Raw genomic sequence first — 17,512 nt, forward strand, 5'->3', positions numbered from 1 at the left:
GTTCAAGGCCAAATATATTAGAGAAATGCTGAAATGAAGTTGCTAATAAATGCAAAGTGGTTAATACCCATAATATCCTACAGTACAATAAAATGTAATGTTTTGAGATTATCTTTTCTCCAGGATAGAAATCAATTGTATCTTTGCCAGACAAAATTCATTTGTATTCTTGTAAGTAAGAATCACTTGCATTACTTTAAGTTTTTTTACAGCTTAGCTTTTATCCCTATGGAGTTGTAAAATAGCCTAGTTATTAGAAAGGTAAGTAAAGGTGCACCCCATAGAATCATAATCCCCAAGAGTTAGGAGGGCAACACCTGGCATTCCACAGAAAGGACACCCAGCATTCTCTTTTGCCCATTTCCAAATCTTGAACGACATTGCCCCTGATTGTATTGGTAACCTTCTTTTTTTTTTTTTTTTTTTTGAGACAGGGTCTCACTCTGTCACCCAGGCTGGAGTACAGTGGTGCAATCATTGCACTCCACTACTTGGGAGGCTGAGGCAGGAGAATCACTTGAACCCGGGAGGCGGAGGCTGCAGTGAGCCGACATGGCGCCACTCCACTCCAGCCTGGGCCTCAACGAAACAAAGATCCAGGTTTTTTTCTTTCTTTATCTTTTCCTTAAACAAGCATGAACCCGCTATCCAAACCAAGAAGTCAAACATAACCAATCGTCTCATTGTCCTGTGCACCCCTCCTTCCCCGACTCCCCGGCCCCCACCAAGAGGTCACCACTGTCCCTGCCCTACAGTTTACACTTTTTGTTGCAGTGTAAAATATCGTTGTATCATAAATACATTTATGTTAAACAGACTTCCTTTTTTTTTTTTTTCTTTTTTAGAGATGGAGTCTCGCACTGTCACCCAGCCTGGAGTGCAGTGGCACAGTCTCCGCTCACTGCAACCTCCCCCTCCTGGGTTCAAGCAATTCTCCTGCCTCAGCCTCCCGAGCAGCTGATTATAGGCATACGCTGCCATGCCCGGCTAAGTTTTTGTATTTTAGTAGAAATGGGGTTTCACCATGTTGCCCAGGCTGGCCTCGAACTCCTGAGCTCAGGCAATCCATCTGCCTCGACCTCCCAAAGTGCTAGGATTACAGGCGTGAGCCACCGTGCCTGGCCCCTTTTTTTAATTTAATACTGTTTCCAAGGTTCATCTGTGTTGTGGGGGCATAGATCATCCTTTCGCTGATGTATAATATTCCATGTGTGACTATATCACTGAGTGGTTCCAGCTTTTTGCTACTATGAGCTTTGCTGATATGAACATTTCTGATGGCTGATGGTGCCCATATGCAAGAATTTCACTTGGGTGTGTCTTTTTTTTTTTTCTTAAACATTCAGTTGGTGCCAAGCTTGGGTATATCTTAAGGACTGGGGCTCTCAGAGATCCTGCCATCCTCAGGACACTGGCTCTGCCTTCCAATTAGCTCCTGTCACTGTAGCGAGATGTTTGCCACAGACCCAGGCAACACATCCATGGCCGACCGTGCCCAGCAGCAGAAGAGGAGCATGTCTCCTCCTCCCTTTGATGAAGGAGAAAACCTTTCCCTGGAGCCTCAGGTAGATGATCTTCAACTCTCATTGACCAGGAGTGGGTAACAGGTTATTTCTCAAACATATCATTGACAAAGAGAATGGGATGACCATAATGACTCTAGCCAATCAGGATTCTCTTGTGAAGTTACGGGGCAGCTGTAGGTGGGCACAGGGACCAGAACAAGATCAGAGCTCTGCAGGAAGGGGGCAAAGGTTGGGTGGGCAATTGCAGCTGACAATGTCTTCTCCACCTCCATCCCCCGCCATTCCCCTCTACCTGCAGAAAGCTTCTTCCTCCAGACACCTGTGACTCTGCCTGAGGCTTTTCTCCACTTGCATTTTTGGCCCACGCAGAAGAAGCCAGAAGTGCTACAGAGTTAGTGCCTCTAGAAGCCACGTTTTCTGAGAGGTGGTGGATAATACCCAGCTTCTGAGAGGTGGTGGATAATAACCAGCTTCTGAGAGGTGATACCCAGCTTCTGAGGGGCGGTGGGTGACACCCAGCTTCTGAGAGGTGGTGGGTCATACCCAGCTTCTGAGAGGTGGTGGGTCATACCCAGCTTCTGAGAGGTGGTGGGTCATACCCAGCTTCTGAGAGGTGGTGGGTCATACCCAGCTTCTGAGAGGTGGTGGGTCATACCCAGCTTCTGAGAGGTGGTGGGTCATACCCAGCTTCTGAGAGGTGGTGGGTGATACCCAGCTTCTGAGAGGTGGTGGGTGATACCCAGCTTCTGAGAGGTGGTGGTCAGCTTCTGAGAGGTGGTGGGTGACACCCAGCTTCTGAGAAGCTTCGTTGCCCCTCACTTGGGATCACTGGCATGTTTTGGCACCGCCTCCCAGAGTCCTCCCAGAGGACTGAGCTGTGGTTGAGCACAGAGGTAGCTGGCAGGATAATGAAAACTTTATTAACTGTCCTGCCTTCCCTGTCTCACTTGCCCACTCCTCCACCCGTGTTTCCTAAGACCCTCTCCCAGATAAACTCTGCACTCAATTCCTAGTCTTAGAGTTTGCATTTGGGGGAACTCAAACAAACACAACAACCAACACAGCAGCCAACAGTCCCTGTGCCAGGGATGTGTGAGCAAGATGGGAGAGTGGGTTGGATGTTGGATAGATGGGCTGTTGGCTAAGGATAGAAAATTAGAAGTCATCAGCACATAGGACATGATTGCAGCTGTGAATGTAGATGAGAATACCTTAATATACAGACAGAGCTTCAAGAACAGAGTCCTTAGGCCAAGCTCGGAAAACACCAACATTCAGAGGCTTCTCAACATTCCCTTGAGAAGGGAAGGTTTATGTGCAAAGGAGGCGGAATGGCCGAGAATCACGAGGATGGTGTCCCAAAAGCCGGGCAGATACAACATTTCAAGAAGGAAAGAGTGGTCAGGAGTGTCAAATGTTGCTGGCAGGTCAGGGACAACAAGGACAAAGGTTGTCCACTGGACTCGATGACTCGGAAGGACACCGGTGACGCTCGATGACTTGGAAGGACAGTGGTGACGTTCGATGACTCGGAAGGACACTGGTGATGCTCGATGACTCGGAAGGACAGTGGTGACGTTCGATGACTTGGAAGGACAGTGGTGACGTTCGATGACTTGGAAGGACAGTGGTGACGTTCGATGGCTTGGAAGGACAGTGGTGACGCTCGACTTGGAAGGACAGTGGTGACGTTCGATGACTTGGAAGGACAGTGGTGACGTTCGATGACTTGGAAGGACAGTGGTGACGTTCGATGGCTTGGAAGGACAGTGGTGACGCTCGACTTGGAAGGACAGTGGTGACGTTCGATGACTTGGAAGGACAGTGGTGATGTTCGATGACTTGGAAGGACAGTGGTGACACTCGACTTGGAAGGACAGTGGTGACGTTCGATGACTTGGAAGGACAGTGGTGACGTTCAATGACTTGGAAGGACAGTGGTGACGTTCGATGACTTGGAAGGACAGTGGTGACGCTCGACTTGGAAGGACAGTGGTGACGTTCAATGACTTGGAAGGACAGTGGTGATGTTCGATGACTTGGAAGGACAGTGGTGACGCTCGACTTGGAAGGACAGTGGTGACGTTCGATGACTTGGAAGGACAGTGGTGACGTTCAATGACTTGGAAGGACAGTGGTGATGCTCGACGACTTGGAAGGACAGTGGTGACGCTTGACTTGGAAGGACAGTGGTGACGCTCGATGACTTGGAAGGACAGTGGTGACGTTCGATGACTTGGAAGGACAGTGGTGACGCTCAACTTGGAAGGACAGTGGTGATGTTCAATGACTTGGAAGGACAGTGGTGACGTTGTAAAGCGGCTTTGATGGCACGATGGTGCCAGAACTACAACTGTAGTGGGCTGAGAAGGGATGGGTCAGTGAGGAGACAGAGACTGCAAAGGAGACCAAACGGAATGATGCACAATTAAAATACCGGTAAACATTTAGATTAGCTTTCCTTGCATGGCCTTTTTATGATTATTTATGAAATACATTCATAAAATGCATCCCTTTGCTTGAGGTGACTTTTCTCTTTCATAGCTCACTGGCTGGCTCAAAATAACCTCGACACAACCTTCACTAAAATCAGAAGAGAAATGATCAAACTGTCTCCTGCCAGCTAAGCACTGAGGCAAGAAGGACCAGCTGAGAGGGAAGACGGGCAGCAGGGCAGCCAGCCTTTCCAAGCACCTGTCTGCAAGTACTAGGGTGAGCATGAAAGGGCATCTGAAATGCAAACCCCAGAGAGACCGATGGTAGCTGGTCATTTCCACGAAGGCCTTCTGCCATTTGTATTTCACTTAGCTTCTAAGGACAAAAGCAGACAGGCAAGAGGCAGATACCGCACACTCTGCATGCCGAGCTGTGCTGGACACATCAGGGAGCTTGCCAGGGGATAGGAAGGACCGAGGACACACGTCCTACTAACAGAAGAGCCCCTTATAGAGCAATGCGTCTGCACACACCAATGACTGTCATTTACTCAGTACTGACAGATTTATAGATTTGATGCAATCCCCATCAAAATCTCAAAGGGGATTTTAAGAAGTAAACCAGAAGATTTGAAAATGTATATGGAAAAGCAACGGCTCTAGAATCATCCAAACAATCTTCAAAAATAACAGTTGGAAGACTTACACTACATGACATCAACATTTACCATGGGCCGGGCACGGCGGCTCACGCCTGTAACCCCAGCACTTTGGAAGGCAAAGGCGGGAGGACAATGTGAGCTCAGGAGTTTGAGACCAGCCTGGGGAACATACTGATAATCCATCTCTATTTTTTATTTTTATTTTTTTTAAAAAAAGATTTACCATAAAGCTACAAGATGATAAGTCAAGATGATGTGGTATTGATCAAAGGATAGACAGAACAACAGAACAAAACAGAGTCCAGAAATAGATTGACAAACACATAGTTAACTCATTTTCTACAAAAATACCAAGTCAGGCTGGGTATGGTGGCTCATGCCTGTAATCCCAATGCTTTGGGAGGCCAAGGTAGGAGGATCACTTGAGCCCAGAGATCTGAGACCCGCTTGGGCAAAACAGTGAGACCCTGTCTCAAAAAAAGAAAAGAAAAGAAAGGGAAATCAGAAATGACCAGCTGTGCTGACTCACGCCTGTAATCCCAGCACTTTGGGAGGCTGACGCAGGTGGATCACTTGAGGTCAGGAGTTTGAGACCAGCCTGGCCAAAATGGTGAAGCCCCATCTCTACTAAAAATACAAAAAAAAAAAAAAAAATTAGCCAGGTATGGTGGCACGCACCTGTAGTGCCAGCTACTCAGGAGGCTGAGGCAGAAGAACCACTTGAACCTGGGAAGTGGAGGTTGCAGTGAGCCGAGATCGTACCACTGCACTCCAGCCTGGGCCACAGAGTGAAACTCCATCCCAAAAAAATTTTTAAAAATCGTAATGAAAAGTACCAAGTCAAGTCAATGGGAAAAGGAATGTCTTTTCAATGGAAGTTCCTGGAAAAACTGGAAATCCATTTGGGAAAAAATAAATGTGACTCCTATATGTGACTTTATTCACAAAATCAATTTGAGGTAGGCCAGGTGCGGTGGCTCACACCTATAATCCCAGCACTCTGGGAGGCCGAGGCGGGCGGATCACTTGAGGTCAGGAGTTCAAGCCCAGCCTGGCCAACGTGGTAAAACCCTGCCTCTACTAAAAATACAAAATTAGCCTGGCATGTTTGTGCATGCCTGTAATCCCAGCTACTTGGGGGCTGAGGCAGGAGAATTGCTTAAATCCGGGAGGCAGAGGTTGCAGTGAGCTGAGATCACGCCACTGCACTCCAGCCTGGGCGACAAGAGCGAAACTCCATCTCAAAAAATAATAATAAATTTGAAGTAGATCATGAACCTAACCTAAAACCAGAACTATAAAGCTTCTAGAAGATAGCATAGCACACTGTCTTTGCAATATGGGGCAGGCAAAGCATCCTTGGACACAATACAAAAAGAAAAAACTGATCAAATGAATTGAAAATTGAAAAAAATTATTTATCAGAATTTCAAATTTCTGCTTATCCAAAGACACCACATTCAGAAAATGGATAAGTTACAGACCTGGAAAAAAAATCTTTGCAGTCATAAAGCTGACAAAACACTTATATTCAAGTTGTGCAAAGACATCAACAACAAACAACAAATCAACAATAAACAACCACATTACAGAATGGCCAAAAGACTTCAAAAGACACTTAAAGATATACAAATGACAGGCCGGGCGCAGTGGCTCACACCTGTAAACTCAGCACTTTGGGAGGCCGAGGCGGGTGGATCACCTGAGGTCAGGAATTTGAGAGCAGCCTGGCCAATATGGTGAAACCCCGTCTCTACTAAAAATACAAAAATTAGCCAGGTGTGGTGGTGCATGCCTGTAATCCCAGCTACTCAGGAGGCTGAGGGAGGAGAATTGCTTGAATCCAGAAGGCAGAGGCTGCATCGAGTGGAGATTGTGCCACTGCATGGAAGCCCGGGCCACACAGCAAGGCTCCATCTCAAAAAATATATATATATATATACAAATGACCAGAAAGCACTTTCAAGAGTGCTTGACTTCGTTAATCACCAAGGGAATTCAATTCAAAACCACAGAGAAATACAACTTCTTACCCACTAGAATGGCTAAAATCAAAGGCTGATTTTTCAATGGGTAATGGGGGCTACTAGAGGGAGGAAGGGCTGGAAGATGTGGACTGAGAAACTACTGTTGGGCGTTGTACTCACCACCTGTGTGACAGGATCACCCATACCCCAAACCTCAATGTACTCATGTAACAAACTTGCACATGTACCCCCCGAATCTAAAATAAAAGTTGAAATTAAATAAAAGATAAAATACCATTCCATATCTTTTTAAAAAGACACATTCGGTTATCTACTGTTGCATAACACATCACTCCAAACCTTCGTAACTTAAATAACTACAACCATCGTATTTTCTCTCACAGCTTCTTTGGGTCAGGAATTCAGGAAAGGCTTGTCTGCTTGGGGCTGGCCTGGGGTCTCTCCTGCTGCTGCTGCGGGACGACAGCTGGATGGGAAAAGTGGGGGCTGGAGGAGCTGAGGCATCTTTCTCTCCATACATCTTAGAGGCTCTCCATGTGGACTAGGTGGGGATTTATCAAGGTGTGACAGCCTTGGGGTCCTCAGACTTCTCACTGGGAGGCTCAGGACTCTACAGCAAGCACGTCATGGGCTAAGAAGATGGATGGATGCTGCATTCCCTTTAGGACCTAGCCTGAGAAGTCACACGGAGGCACTTCTGCCACATACTATTGGTTACAAACGAGTCAACAAACCCCTTAAATTGAAGGACAGCGGAATGAGACTCTGTGTCTTGCCATGGGAATGGCAAGATTCTTGAAGAGTATGTGGGACAAGAGATATTACTGCAGCCAGTTTTATTTTATCATTTTATTTTATTTTGAGATGGAGTCTTGCTCTGTCGCCCAGGCTAGAGCACAGCAATTTTATTTTATTTTATCATTTTATTTTATTTTGAGATGGAGCCTTGCCCTGTCGCCCAGGCTGGAGTGCAGTGATGCAATTTCAACTCACTGCAACCTCTACCTCCTGGGTTCAAGTGATTCTCCTGCCTCAGCCTCTCAAATAGCTGGGATTACATGCACCCACCACCATGCCCAGCTAATTTTTGTATTTTTAGTAGAGATGGGGTTTCTCCATGTTGGCCAGGCTGGTCTCAAACTCCTGACCTCAAGTGATCCACCCGCCTCGGCCTCCCAAAGTGCTGGGATTACAGGCGTGAGCCACCATGCCCAGCCTCTGCAGCCATTTTCAGATAATACAATCTGTGGAGGGTAAACCTAGAAAGAAAAGCAGGTGATGCATCATACCAAGCCTTGTAAGCCACACTTTGTTATTTTTTTTTTTTAAGACACAGAGGCCGGGCGTGGTGGCTCAAGCCTGTAATCCCAGCACTTTGGGAGGCCGAGGTAGGCGGATCACAAGGTCAGGTGTTCGAGACCAGCCTGGCCAATATGGTGACACCCCGTCTCTACTAAAAATACAAAAAAAAAAAAAAAAAAATCAGCCAGGAGTGGTGGCACACACCTGTAGTCCTAGCTACTAGGGAGGCTGAGGCAGAAGAATCACTTGAACCTGAGAGGCAGAGGTTGCAGTGAGTCACGTTCACGCCACTGCATTCCAGCCTGGGCAACAGAGGAAGGCTCTGTCTCCAAAAAAAAAAAAAGAGAGAGAGAGAAAATCTTGCTTTGTTACCCAGGCTGGACAGCAGTGGTGCGATCTCGGCTCACTGCAGGCTCAAGTTCCTCCACAAGTGCCCCTCAGCGCAGCTGGTTAATTTTTTGTAGAGATGGGGTCTCACTACGTTGCCCAGGCTGGGCTCAAGCGATCCACCCACCTTGACCTCCCAAAGTGTTGGGACTACGGGTGTCAGCCCTGCACAGAGCCCCACAAGAGTTTAGATCTTGATGTAAATTGTGATGAGGAAGCAATGGAGGACTTTTTGGCTTTTTATGTTTTGTTTTTCATCACTGGAGACTTTTAGCAAGAGAGTGAACGGTTTGGTTGTTTTTAAAAGTTTGTTCTAGCAGCTGTGCGGAAAAAGAGTTCGTGGGGAAGGTTTGAAAGCAGAGACCATTCAGGAGAGGACCCAGAAGTCCCAGTGCCAGACACGGCAGTCGGCCCCAGCCTGGGTAAGGGACAAGGGAGAGGGTGGGGGACACGGAAGCCCACCAGGTTTCCGGCCAGTCCAGCGGTTTTGTTCACTGAAGTGGAAAACCATGAAGAAGTAAGTTTGTTTTGGACACATTGGCTTTGAGAGTCCAGGGTAGATGTACGAGGCTGAAACTCAGGCAATAAAAATTGAGGGGAGAATACACAGCATTTAAAAAGGTACAGGAGGCCGAGCACGGAGGCTCATGCCTGTGATCCCAGCGATCTAGGAGGCCGAGGCGGGAAGATCGATGGAGCCCAGGAGTTCGAGACCAGCCTGAAACCAAACATCAAACCTGTTAGCCAGGCGTGGGGATGGGAGGCCAAGGCAGGAGGATCGAGGCACAGGACTGGACGAGATGAGTGTCAGCCCAGGGATTTAAAATCTCTCTGCCCACCCTCCCCTTCCTGCGGTCAACTTGCAGATTCCAACAGACAAAAGCAAGCATGGGCGAACCACCGTGCGCCGCCGTCCCCGACAGAAGCACGCATGCGCACACCTCTGTGTGCGGAGGTTTCCGACAGACGCACGCGTGCGCACACTTCTATGCGCGGAGGTCTCCGCAGACAGAAGCACGCATGCGCACATCGCTGTGCCGGTATCGCCAACAGATGGAAGCACGCATGCGCGCACCGCTGCGTACCTAGCACGCCGACAGATGTACGCATGCGCACACCGCTATGTTCCCGAGGTCCCCGACAGAAGCACACATGCGCACACCGCTGTGTGCCAAGGTCGCCAAAAGACGGAAGCACGCATGCGCACACCGCGGTCCGTGGGGCACCGGGCGGAAGCGTCCTGACTGCGCAGGCGCAGCAGGGGTGGTCGCCATGGAGACGCGTGGCCCTGGCCTGGCGGTCCGCGCTGAGAGTCGCCGACTAGTCGGCAGCGGGCCTCGGGCGCCCCCGGGGCGGGTTGGGTTGCAGCCCAGCGGGCGGATGGACCGCCGCGGTGGGGCGGGGACAGTGGGGTACAAGGACAACGACGGCGTGGAGGAGGAGCGGGAGGGCGGCGCCGCGGGCCCCTGGGGGTCTAGACTGCCCCCCATCACAGGCGGCGCCTCCGAGCTGGCCAAACGGAAGGTGAAGAAGAAGAAAAAAAGGAAGAAGAAGACCAAGGGGTCTGGCAAGGGGGACGGTAAGAGGAGCAGCTAGCCCGGCTGCGTCAGCTCCGGTTCCCTGGAGACTCTTTGGGGACCCCCCCCCCATTTCACACATGCCCGTCAGCAGCACGTTGATGCCCCAGCCCCACCCATGGAGACCATCCACCAACTCTGCGGTCCCTTAGCCCCACACAGAGACCCCTACAGATATCCACCATTCCTAAGAGCCTTCCAGCCCCACACAAAGACACCCTCTCAACTTCCTAATCCCTCAGCCAAAACTGGCAATCTTAAACGTCTGCACCTTCCCCACAGAGGCCCTCCTCACAAGACACTTTCCCCACCCCAAACACATTGATGCCACATGAAAGGCCCTCACTCTCATGCACAGAGAAGGGCAGACTCCTGCCTCCCCTCCTCACACCCTCTTGCGTTAAGGCTGCCTGCCTCTGGATGCGCGGTAGACACCCACACCCACAGACGTGTGTATTAAAGGTCCTCGCTGCATGGGCTCCCCCTCGCACCCACCAAGGGGCAGCCTTGGACTGCACAAACCCCATGACACCAGTCACTGTGACATCCTCCGATAATCCCTGACACCCTCAACCACTCCCCGCTTCATATCAGTGTAAGACCCACAGTGAAACTAAAGGGCGGGGGACACCCTCAACCACTCCCCCCACCTTCTATCAATGTAACACCAACAGTGAAACTAAAGGGCGGGACGCAGTGGCTCACACCTGTAATCCGAGCACTTTGGGAGGCCGAGGTGGGAGGATCACTTGAACCCAGGACTTCCAGGCTGCAGTGAGCTATGATCGCACCATTGCACTCCAGCCTGGAAAACAAGCAAGAACCTGTCTCTTAAAAAAACAAACAAACAAAAAAAACTAAAGCACAGATCCCTGTCATGCACACACATTCATAGTCTACACACACAGACACAGACTGTTAATACGTTATACATTGACGTGTGTAGTCATATGCAGGCAGGAATTGCAGTCTCTCTCAGGGACACCTTCACAAACACACATACCCTACCTGCCATAAACCCCAGTCCCTACATCTCACCAAGCTCTTCTTGTAGAACCCCTAGATTTCTTGACAAGGGGACTGAGCACCCACTTTGAGGAGAGAGAGCACAGCAGTGACAGAGAATGCAGGTGCCCGTGAGTGCTGTGAGGCCACTGTCGCCCGTGTGGTCCACCTCAGTGGCTTTGGCTGTCTGGGAGAGGGCTCTAAGCTCCAGTTCTGGGGCCTGGCCCTCTGTGGCAGAGCTGGCACCAAGGCAAGCAGGAGGCAGAGTGGCAGCCTCGCCCATATGGACCGTGCAGTGTGGGAAGGGAGCAATGGGAAGATGATAAGTACTTCTCAGGCGTAATACAAAGGCAAGAAAATTCTGCAGTTCAGGTCAAGAAGCCCTGTGTGGCTGGGCACATGGCTCACGCCTGTAATCCCAGCACTTTGGGAATTCAAGACCAGCCTGGCCAACATGGTGAAACCCCGTCTCTACTGAAAATACAAAAATTAGCTGGGCATGGTGGCAGGCACCTAGATTTGCTTGAACCTGAGAGGCGGAGGTTGCAGTGAGCCAAGATTGTGCCACTGTGCTCCAGCCTGGGTGGCAGAGTGAGACTCAGTCTCAAAAAAAAAAAAAAAAAGCCCTGTGTGTATCTGCAAAAAGAAATTTGGCAGTTCATTGTCCTTTTGGCGTAGCTTTTCACTGTAGAAATTACAGTGACATGTGCCTCATACCGTCAGCAGGGGGAACCAGATAGTTTCCAGGGCGTAGCAAGGGAGGGAAATGTCAAAAGATGATTTCTTTCTCTCTCCCCTAAAATAAAAGGACGAGCTGATGAGAGAACCACAATTTGTAGCATTTTATGTGCACGTTAAATAATTCTGAAGTGCTATTGATGTTAAAAAAAAATCAGTACAAGCCATACAGCAGAAGTATTTCTGGCTTGGCATAATACTGCTTTCATCAGTCAAATTTAGGAAGCTTTTCTGTTGTTTTCCGTTCCTTCCATCATAAAGTGTCTAGACTAGGGTAGAGTCACAGACTCCCAGAACTGGGAATGGCCGTGGTGAGCACATGGCGAGGATGGATGGGGGCAGCATGGCCCAGTGGAAAGAATGGGGCATTGGGGGCCCAGCCTGCACTCAGGTCCCAGCTCTGCCACTCGCTCATGACACTGGCGAGTTCCTGAACCTTTTGGAACTTCGGTTTCCTCACCCGAAGAATAGGGCCGATCGCCTTTACCCAGACGGCCTGGCTCAGACTGTGTGCTCAATGAATGGTTCCTCCTGCCCTGAAATGATTTCAGCAAAATCACACAGGCAGGTGGGCACGAGGCTGGTGGGCTTGGCAGCCTGAGCTCTGGGTACGGAGGGGACCCCATCCTCCTCTTCCGTCTTGGGTGATTTTGGCACCATCCCCAGCAGGCCAAGGGCAGACATTGCCACAAACACTAACCTGCTCATCTACTCAGCAGATAAACATCAGAGTCAGAGCCTGAAGAGCCAGCCGCTTTCTTCCTCCTTTCATGACATCTTAAGTCCGTGCAAAGACCGTGGCCCGAAACCAGAGCACAGACAGAGCAAAGTGGAAAATAAGCACCTCCCTTCTGACTCCTCCACCGTCAGCCTCCCCGACTTTGCCGAAATAGAGAACCTTGCGAATCGGATCAACGAAAGTCTGCGTTGGGATGGAATTCTTGCTGACCCGGAGGCAGAGAAGGAAAGGATTCGCATCTATAAAGTGAACCGGAGAAAGCGGTACCGGTGCTTGGCCCTCAACGGCTTCCACCCCGACCCCGAGGCCCTCAAGGGCTTCCACCCCGACCCCGAGGCCCTCAAGGGCTTCCACCCCGACCCCGAGGCCCTCAAGGGCTTCCACTCCGACCCCGAGGCCCTCAAGGGCTTCCACCCCGACCCCGAGGCCCTCAAGGGCTTCCACCCCGACCCCGAGGCCCTCAAGGGCTTCCACCCCGACCCTGAGGCCCTCAAGGGTTTCCACACTGACCCCGAGGCCCTCAAGGGCTTCCACCCCGAGGCCCTCAAGGGCTTCCACCCCGACCCCAAGGCCCTCAAGGGCTTCCACCCCGACCCCAAGGCCCTCAAGGGTTTCCACACTGACCCCGAGGCCCTCAAGGGCTTCCACACTGACCCCGAGGCCCTCAAGGGTTTCCACCCCGACCCTGAAGCCCTCAAGGGCTTCCACCCCGACCCTGAGGCCCTCAAGGGCTTCCACCCCGACCCCAATGCCGAGGAGGCCCCTGAGAACTTACCCTACCTCTCGGACAAAGATGGCAGCTCCAGCCACAGGCACCCCACATCGAAAGCCAAGTGCCCCAATCTCTATTTTGAAGGAAACCTTACCCCAAAGCTTCTACACTCTGACTTAGCTCCTACTCTGCTGGAGTGAAAATCTACCCGCGACACTCACAAACTTATAATTCCTCCTCACCACAAGTTTATGTGTTAAAAACCATCATCATAAAAGGAAATGAGACCCGTATCTGAAGGAAACAGATGTTCGGTACACGGACGACGCCGACTCTCCCATCACCAAGCTGCCCTCGGTTGCCCAGGAGAGCCACAGTGCCTTGAGAACATAAGCAGTTTAGTGAACAGAGTTCTTTTCAAAATTTCCTTTTTCTTAAATAAGCATCTCTGTTACTTAATTTCTCACCACAGCTAGATGTCTATAATCTGCCCCAAAAAGAAAAGAAAGTGTGTAGATGATTTACCTCTTAAGTCTCAATCTCATGGTGAAACTCCTCACACCGTACCTGCTTCTGTTGGCCCGAGGACGATGCCCTGAACCTCTTGGAGCCTTTTTCTGTTTTAATTTAATGCATGGCCTGCCTTTATATGGCCTCAAATAAGTGGGTTCCAGAACTCCATCCCTGGGAAGTGACCATGGGAAGTCCCAAGAGGAATACTGCTTCTTTCATAAACATGGTCCTCTCCTAATCCTCCATTATAAAAAGCCTCGCTACGCCGCGTCTCCTAAATACACATTCCTCCCCTCCACAAGTAGTCAGTGAGTGAGGGCCACGTGCTGTCGTCGTTTGTGCTGTCCCAGAAGCAGCCCCTGAGACGAGGGTTCAAATGCAAGTAGATTATCTGGGAGGTGAAGAAAGGATGAGTAGAGGGTGACACAGAGAAGGGAAGACGGCCAATCCTGGGACTTTTCTTTTTAGACAGGATCCCGCTCTGTTGCCCAGGCTGGAGTACCAGTGGCGAAATCATAGCTCTCACTGCACTCCACCTCGTGGGCTCAGATGATCCTCCCGCCTCAGCCCCCTAAGTAGCAGGGACTATAGGCGAGTGCCACCACGCCTGGCTAATTTTAAAAATGTTTTTGTAGAGATTGGAGGGGGGCCGTCTCACTATGTTGCCCAGGCTGGTCTCGAGCTCCTGGCCTCAAGCAGTCCTCCCACCTTGGCCTTCCACAACATTACAGGCATGAGCCACTGTGTCTGGCCCCCCTTCCAGGGACTATTAGGCCAGCTTTCATACTGGGCTTAATTCGACAAGCAAACCCACTTCTAGAATTATCCCACCTGAGGGTGAGGAAGCTGGGGTATTTATACTCCCCAAAGGCATTGGCCGAGGGCTGGTCCTGTGTGTGTGTGTGTGTGTGTGTGTGTCTCCTGGCATTTCTAGCTGAAAGGTCCAAAGGAAAAGGGTGGTCTCTGGGGAAGCCTCAGCTACCTCAGCAACACCGTGGGTCTGAGAGGGACAGCATGGAGGGCTAAGATGAGATTCCTGACCTTCAAGAGGTTACAGTGTTTTGGGGTAGACAAAAAATGAATGTACACTGTACACAGGAGAGGTTAAAGCCGATACAGACATCACAGAATGCTCATGTGAAAGTTAAGTGAAAATGGCTGGGCGCAGTGGCTCAGGCCTATTATCCCAACACTGGGAGGCTGGGGCGGGTGGATTATCTGAGGTCGGGCATTCGAGACCAGCCTGGCTAATATGGTGAAACCCTGTCTCTGGTAAAAGTACAGAATTAACCAGGTATGGTTGCAGGTGCCTGTAGTCCCAGCTCCTCAGGAGGCCGAGGCAGGAGAATCGCTTGAACCCAGGAGGCGGAGGTGGCAGAGCCAAGATGGTGCCACTGCACTCCACCCTGGGCAACAGAGCAAGACTGTCTGAAAAAAAGAAAAAAAAAAGTGGGCATCGTGGTCCCTGCTAGCCCTGGGCTGGCAGAGCAGCCCTCTTCTGACCCTTCCTTAAAAGGCCAGTTACAGTTTCCACATTTGCCCTTGCACCCTGTCAAAATATACTGAAGAGACGTTTGGAAGAGTCCTCTCCTGCCATGGAGAATGGTTAGCAGACAGGAACGGCCCTCCCTGTGCTGAGGCCAGGCCTGTCCTCTGCTCTCCATGGAGAGAAAGGGGCAGGAAATACTCCAGTGCCAGCCACAGGACCTCACTTGTGCCCCAGGATATTAAAGGCAGAGACAGAACAGAGGGCAGCCACGGGGCTGGCATCTCGTGCCCTCCGGGTCTACCACAGTGGCTGGGGCCTGGGGCACAGAGGAGTGTGAGGGTGCACTGGGCTGAGACGGTCACTTAGCAGCGCTTTCCATGGCGGTGAGAGGCAGGGGTGGGGGCTGTGGTCATCTCCCAGCCGTGAGGTAACATTCTGGGAAAGTAGCTAAGATGGTGAGCTTTGACACCAGAGCTGAATTCATCTCTTTCCCACCACATGCTAGCATTGTGGCCCCTGGCAGATTGCTTCACCTCTCCGAGCCTTAGTTTCCTCATCTGAAAACCAGACTGCAAATTCCTACCTTAGTGCTGTGAGAATCAAGTGCAATGAGGCATCTAGCATGGCGCCTGGCACCCAGGAAACAAACTATTTACGAGTTTTCATCAGTGGTATTTCAGGTTGATGTGGCCACATGTCTGCTAGAGAGACTGTCCCAAGTAATGGTGTAGACCTTACCTCCTGGAAGGGTCAGCTTCACAAACGAAATCTGGCTTCAGTGGCTGGCCAAGAGATAGAATTCACACACACAGAACAAATGACGGGGGCCCGGAGCAGGAGAGAGTGGAGCAGGAAGGAAGCCGGGGCCCTGAAGGCCGGTGCTTAACGTATAATGATAGAAAGCAGGTGGGGTGAAGGTTCCTGGAACACACAAGTAGCTTCAACTCAGAACACCTTGGGTTCGAAGTTTGCATATCTTCCTCACACCCAGGCTGTAGCAGTGAGGACTCCTTCAGGGCAAGAAACAAACCACAGTGAAAACCGCCTTACAGACCAAGGGGAATGGTTGACTTTTTTTTTCTTTTTTTTTTTTTTTTTTTTTTGAGACGGAGTTTCACTCTTATCACCCAGGCTGGAGTGCAAAGCACCATCTTGGCTCACCACAACCTCCGCCTTCTGGGTTCAAGCGATTCTCCTGTCTCAGCCTCCTGAGTAGCTGGGATTACAGGCATGCGCCACCACGCCCGGCTAATTTTTGTAGTTTTAGTAGAGATGGGGTTTCACCATGTTGGCCAGGCTGGTCTAGAACTCCTGACCTCAAGTGAGCCACTCGCCTCGGACTCCCAAAGTGCTGGGATTTACAGGCGTGAGCTACCACGCCTGGCCGGAATGGTTGACTTATAAAGCCAACAGTCCAGGGTTGCCTGCGGCTTCAGTCATGGCTGGATCCAGGAGGTCACACTGTGTCATCAAAATGTCTCTCTCTCTCCGTACTTCACCTCTGCCTCCTCCATATCAGCTTTATGTTCAGGCAGGTTCTCATCACAGGATGACAAAGACAGCCACTGACATCCTTATAATTTTGTAAGGAAAAGAGAGTTACTCTTCTGTCCCTATCCAGTGTCTGTATCAATCCCAAGAAGGTCTCTGGCCTGGCAGGGGTCATATGTCCATCACTGGACTAATCATAGCAGCCAGGCGAATACAGTGTTTGATGGCTACAGAGACCTAGAGCGTGGAGTAGGGCAGGGCAGCCCAACAGGACGCAGTGTTTGATGGCTACAGAGACCTAGAACGTGGAGCGGGGCAGGACATCCCAGCAGCCAGGTGAATGCAGTGTTTGATGGCTACAGAGACCTAGAACGTGGAGCGGGGCAGGGCAGCCCAACAGGACGCATGAGCTAAACAGATTGTTACAGAATCTATCCAGAATCTGGCTGGGCGCAGTGGCTCATGCCTGTAATCCCAGCACTTTGGGAGGCCAAGGCAGGAGGATCACTTAAGGTCAGGAGTTTGAAACCAGCCTGGCCAACATGGTGAAACCCTGTCTCTACTGATAATACAAAAATTAACCAGCGTGGTGGCACGCACCTGTAGTCCCAGCTACTTGGGAGGCTAAGGTGGGAGAATCACTTGAACCTGGGAGGCAGAGGCTGCCATGAGCTGAGATCACGCCACTTGCACTCCAGCCTGGGCAACAAAGCGAGATTCCAGCAAAAAAAAAAAAAAGGAAGGAAGGAAAGAAAGAAAGGGAAAGGAAGAAAAGGAAGGAAGGAAAAGAAAGAGAAAGAAAGAAAGAAAAAGAATGTATCCAGAATGTCTCTGTCTCTCTCTCTCCTCTCTTTGAGACAGGGTCTGGTTCTGTCACAGAGGCTGGAGTGCAGTGGCATGATCTAGGCTTACGGCAACCTCCACCCCCTAAGCTCAAACGATCCTCCC

The 17,512-nt window shown here is 50.5% G+C and overlaps 2 protein-coding genes across 8 annotated transcripts in view; one reads left to right on the plus strand and one right to left on the minus strand.

The window, feature by feature from the left end:
• Positions 1-16,105, minus strand: part of RPH3AL (rabphilin 3A like (without C2 domains)) — a 232,033-nt gene extending 215,928 nt beyond the window's left edge. For 2 of the 6 annotated variants that reach the window (XM_063799488.1, XM_054670928.2), the window contains exon 1: positions 12,321-12,409. The gene's annotated coding sequence lies outside the window, so the exon portion shown is untranslated. Of the gene's footprint in view, positions 1-10,584; positions 10,683-12,320; positions 15,013-15,811 lie in introns of those variants that run through there. The other 4 variants (XM_063799490.1, XM_063799494.1, XM_063799491.1 and 1 more) reach the window with 4 other exon arrangements.
• Positions 9,515-13,595, plus strand: LIAT1 (ligand of ATE1). 2 transcript variants are annotated; one of them, XM_016931094.4, is made up of 2 exons: positions 9,515-9,879; positions 12,340-13,595. In XM_016931094.4, the coding sequence occupies exons 1-2, from the start codon at positions 9,573-9,575 to the stop codon at positions 13,269-13,271; spliced, it is 1,239 nt and encodes a 412-aa protein (XP_016786583.3). In that variant the 5' UTR covers positions 9,515-9,572; the 3' UTR covers positions 13,272-13,595. The 2 variants fall into 2 exon arrangements, with proteins under 2 accessions (XP_016786583.3, XP_016786582.3); XM_016931093.4 differs by having other exon boundaries at positions 9,556-9,879; positions 12,337-13,595.
• Positions 16,106-17,512: the final 1,407 nt, after the last annotated feature.

The sequence above is a fragment of the Pan troglodytes genome, chromosome 19 (assembly GCF_028858775.2).
Source record: "Pan troglodytes isolate AG18354 chromosome 19, NHGRI_mPanTro3-v2.0_pri, whole genome shotgun sequence".
NCBI classification, from domain to species: domain Eukaryota; kingdom Metazoa; phylum Chordata; class Mammalia; order Primates; family Hominidae; genus Pan; species Pan troglodytes.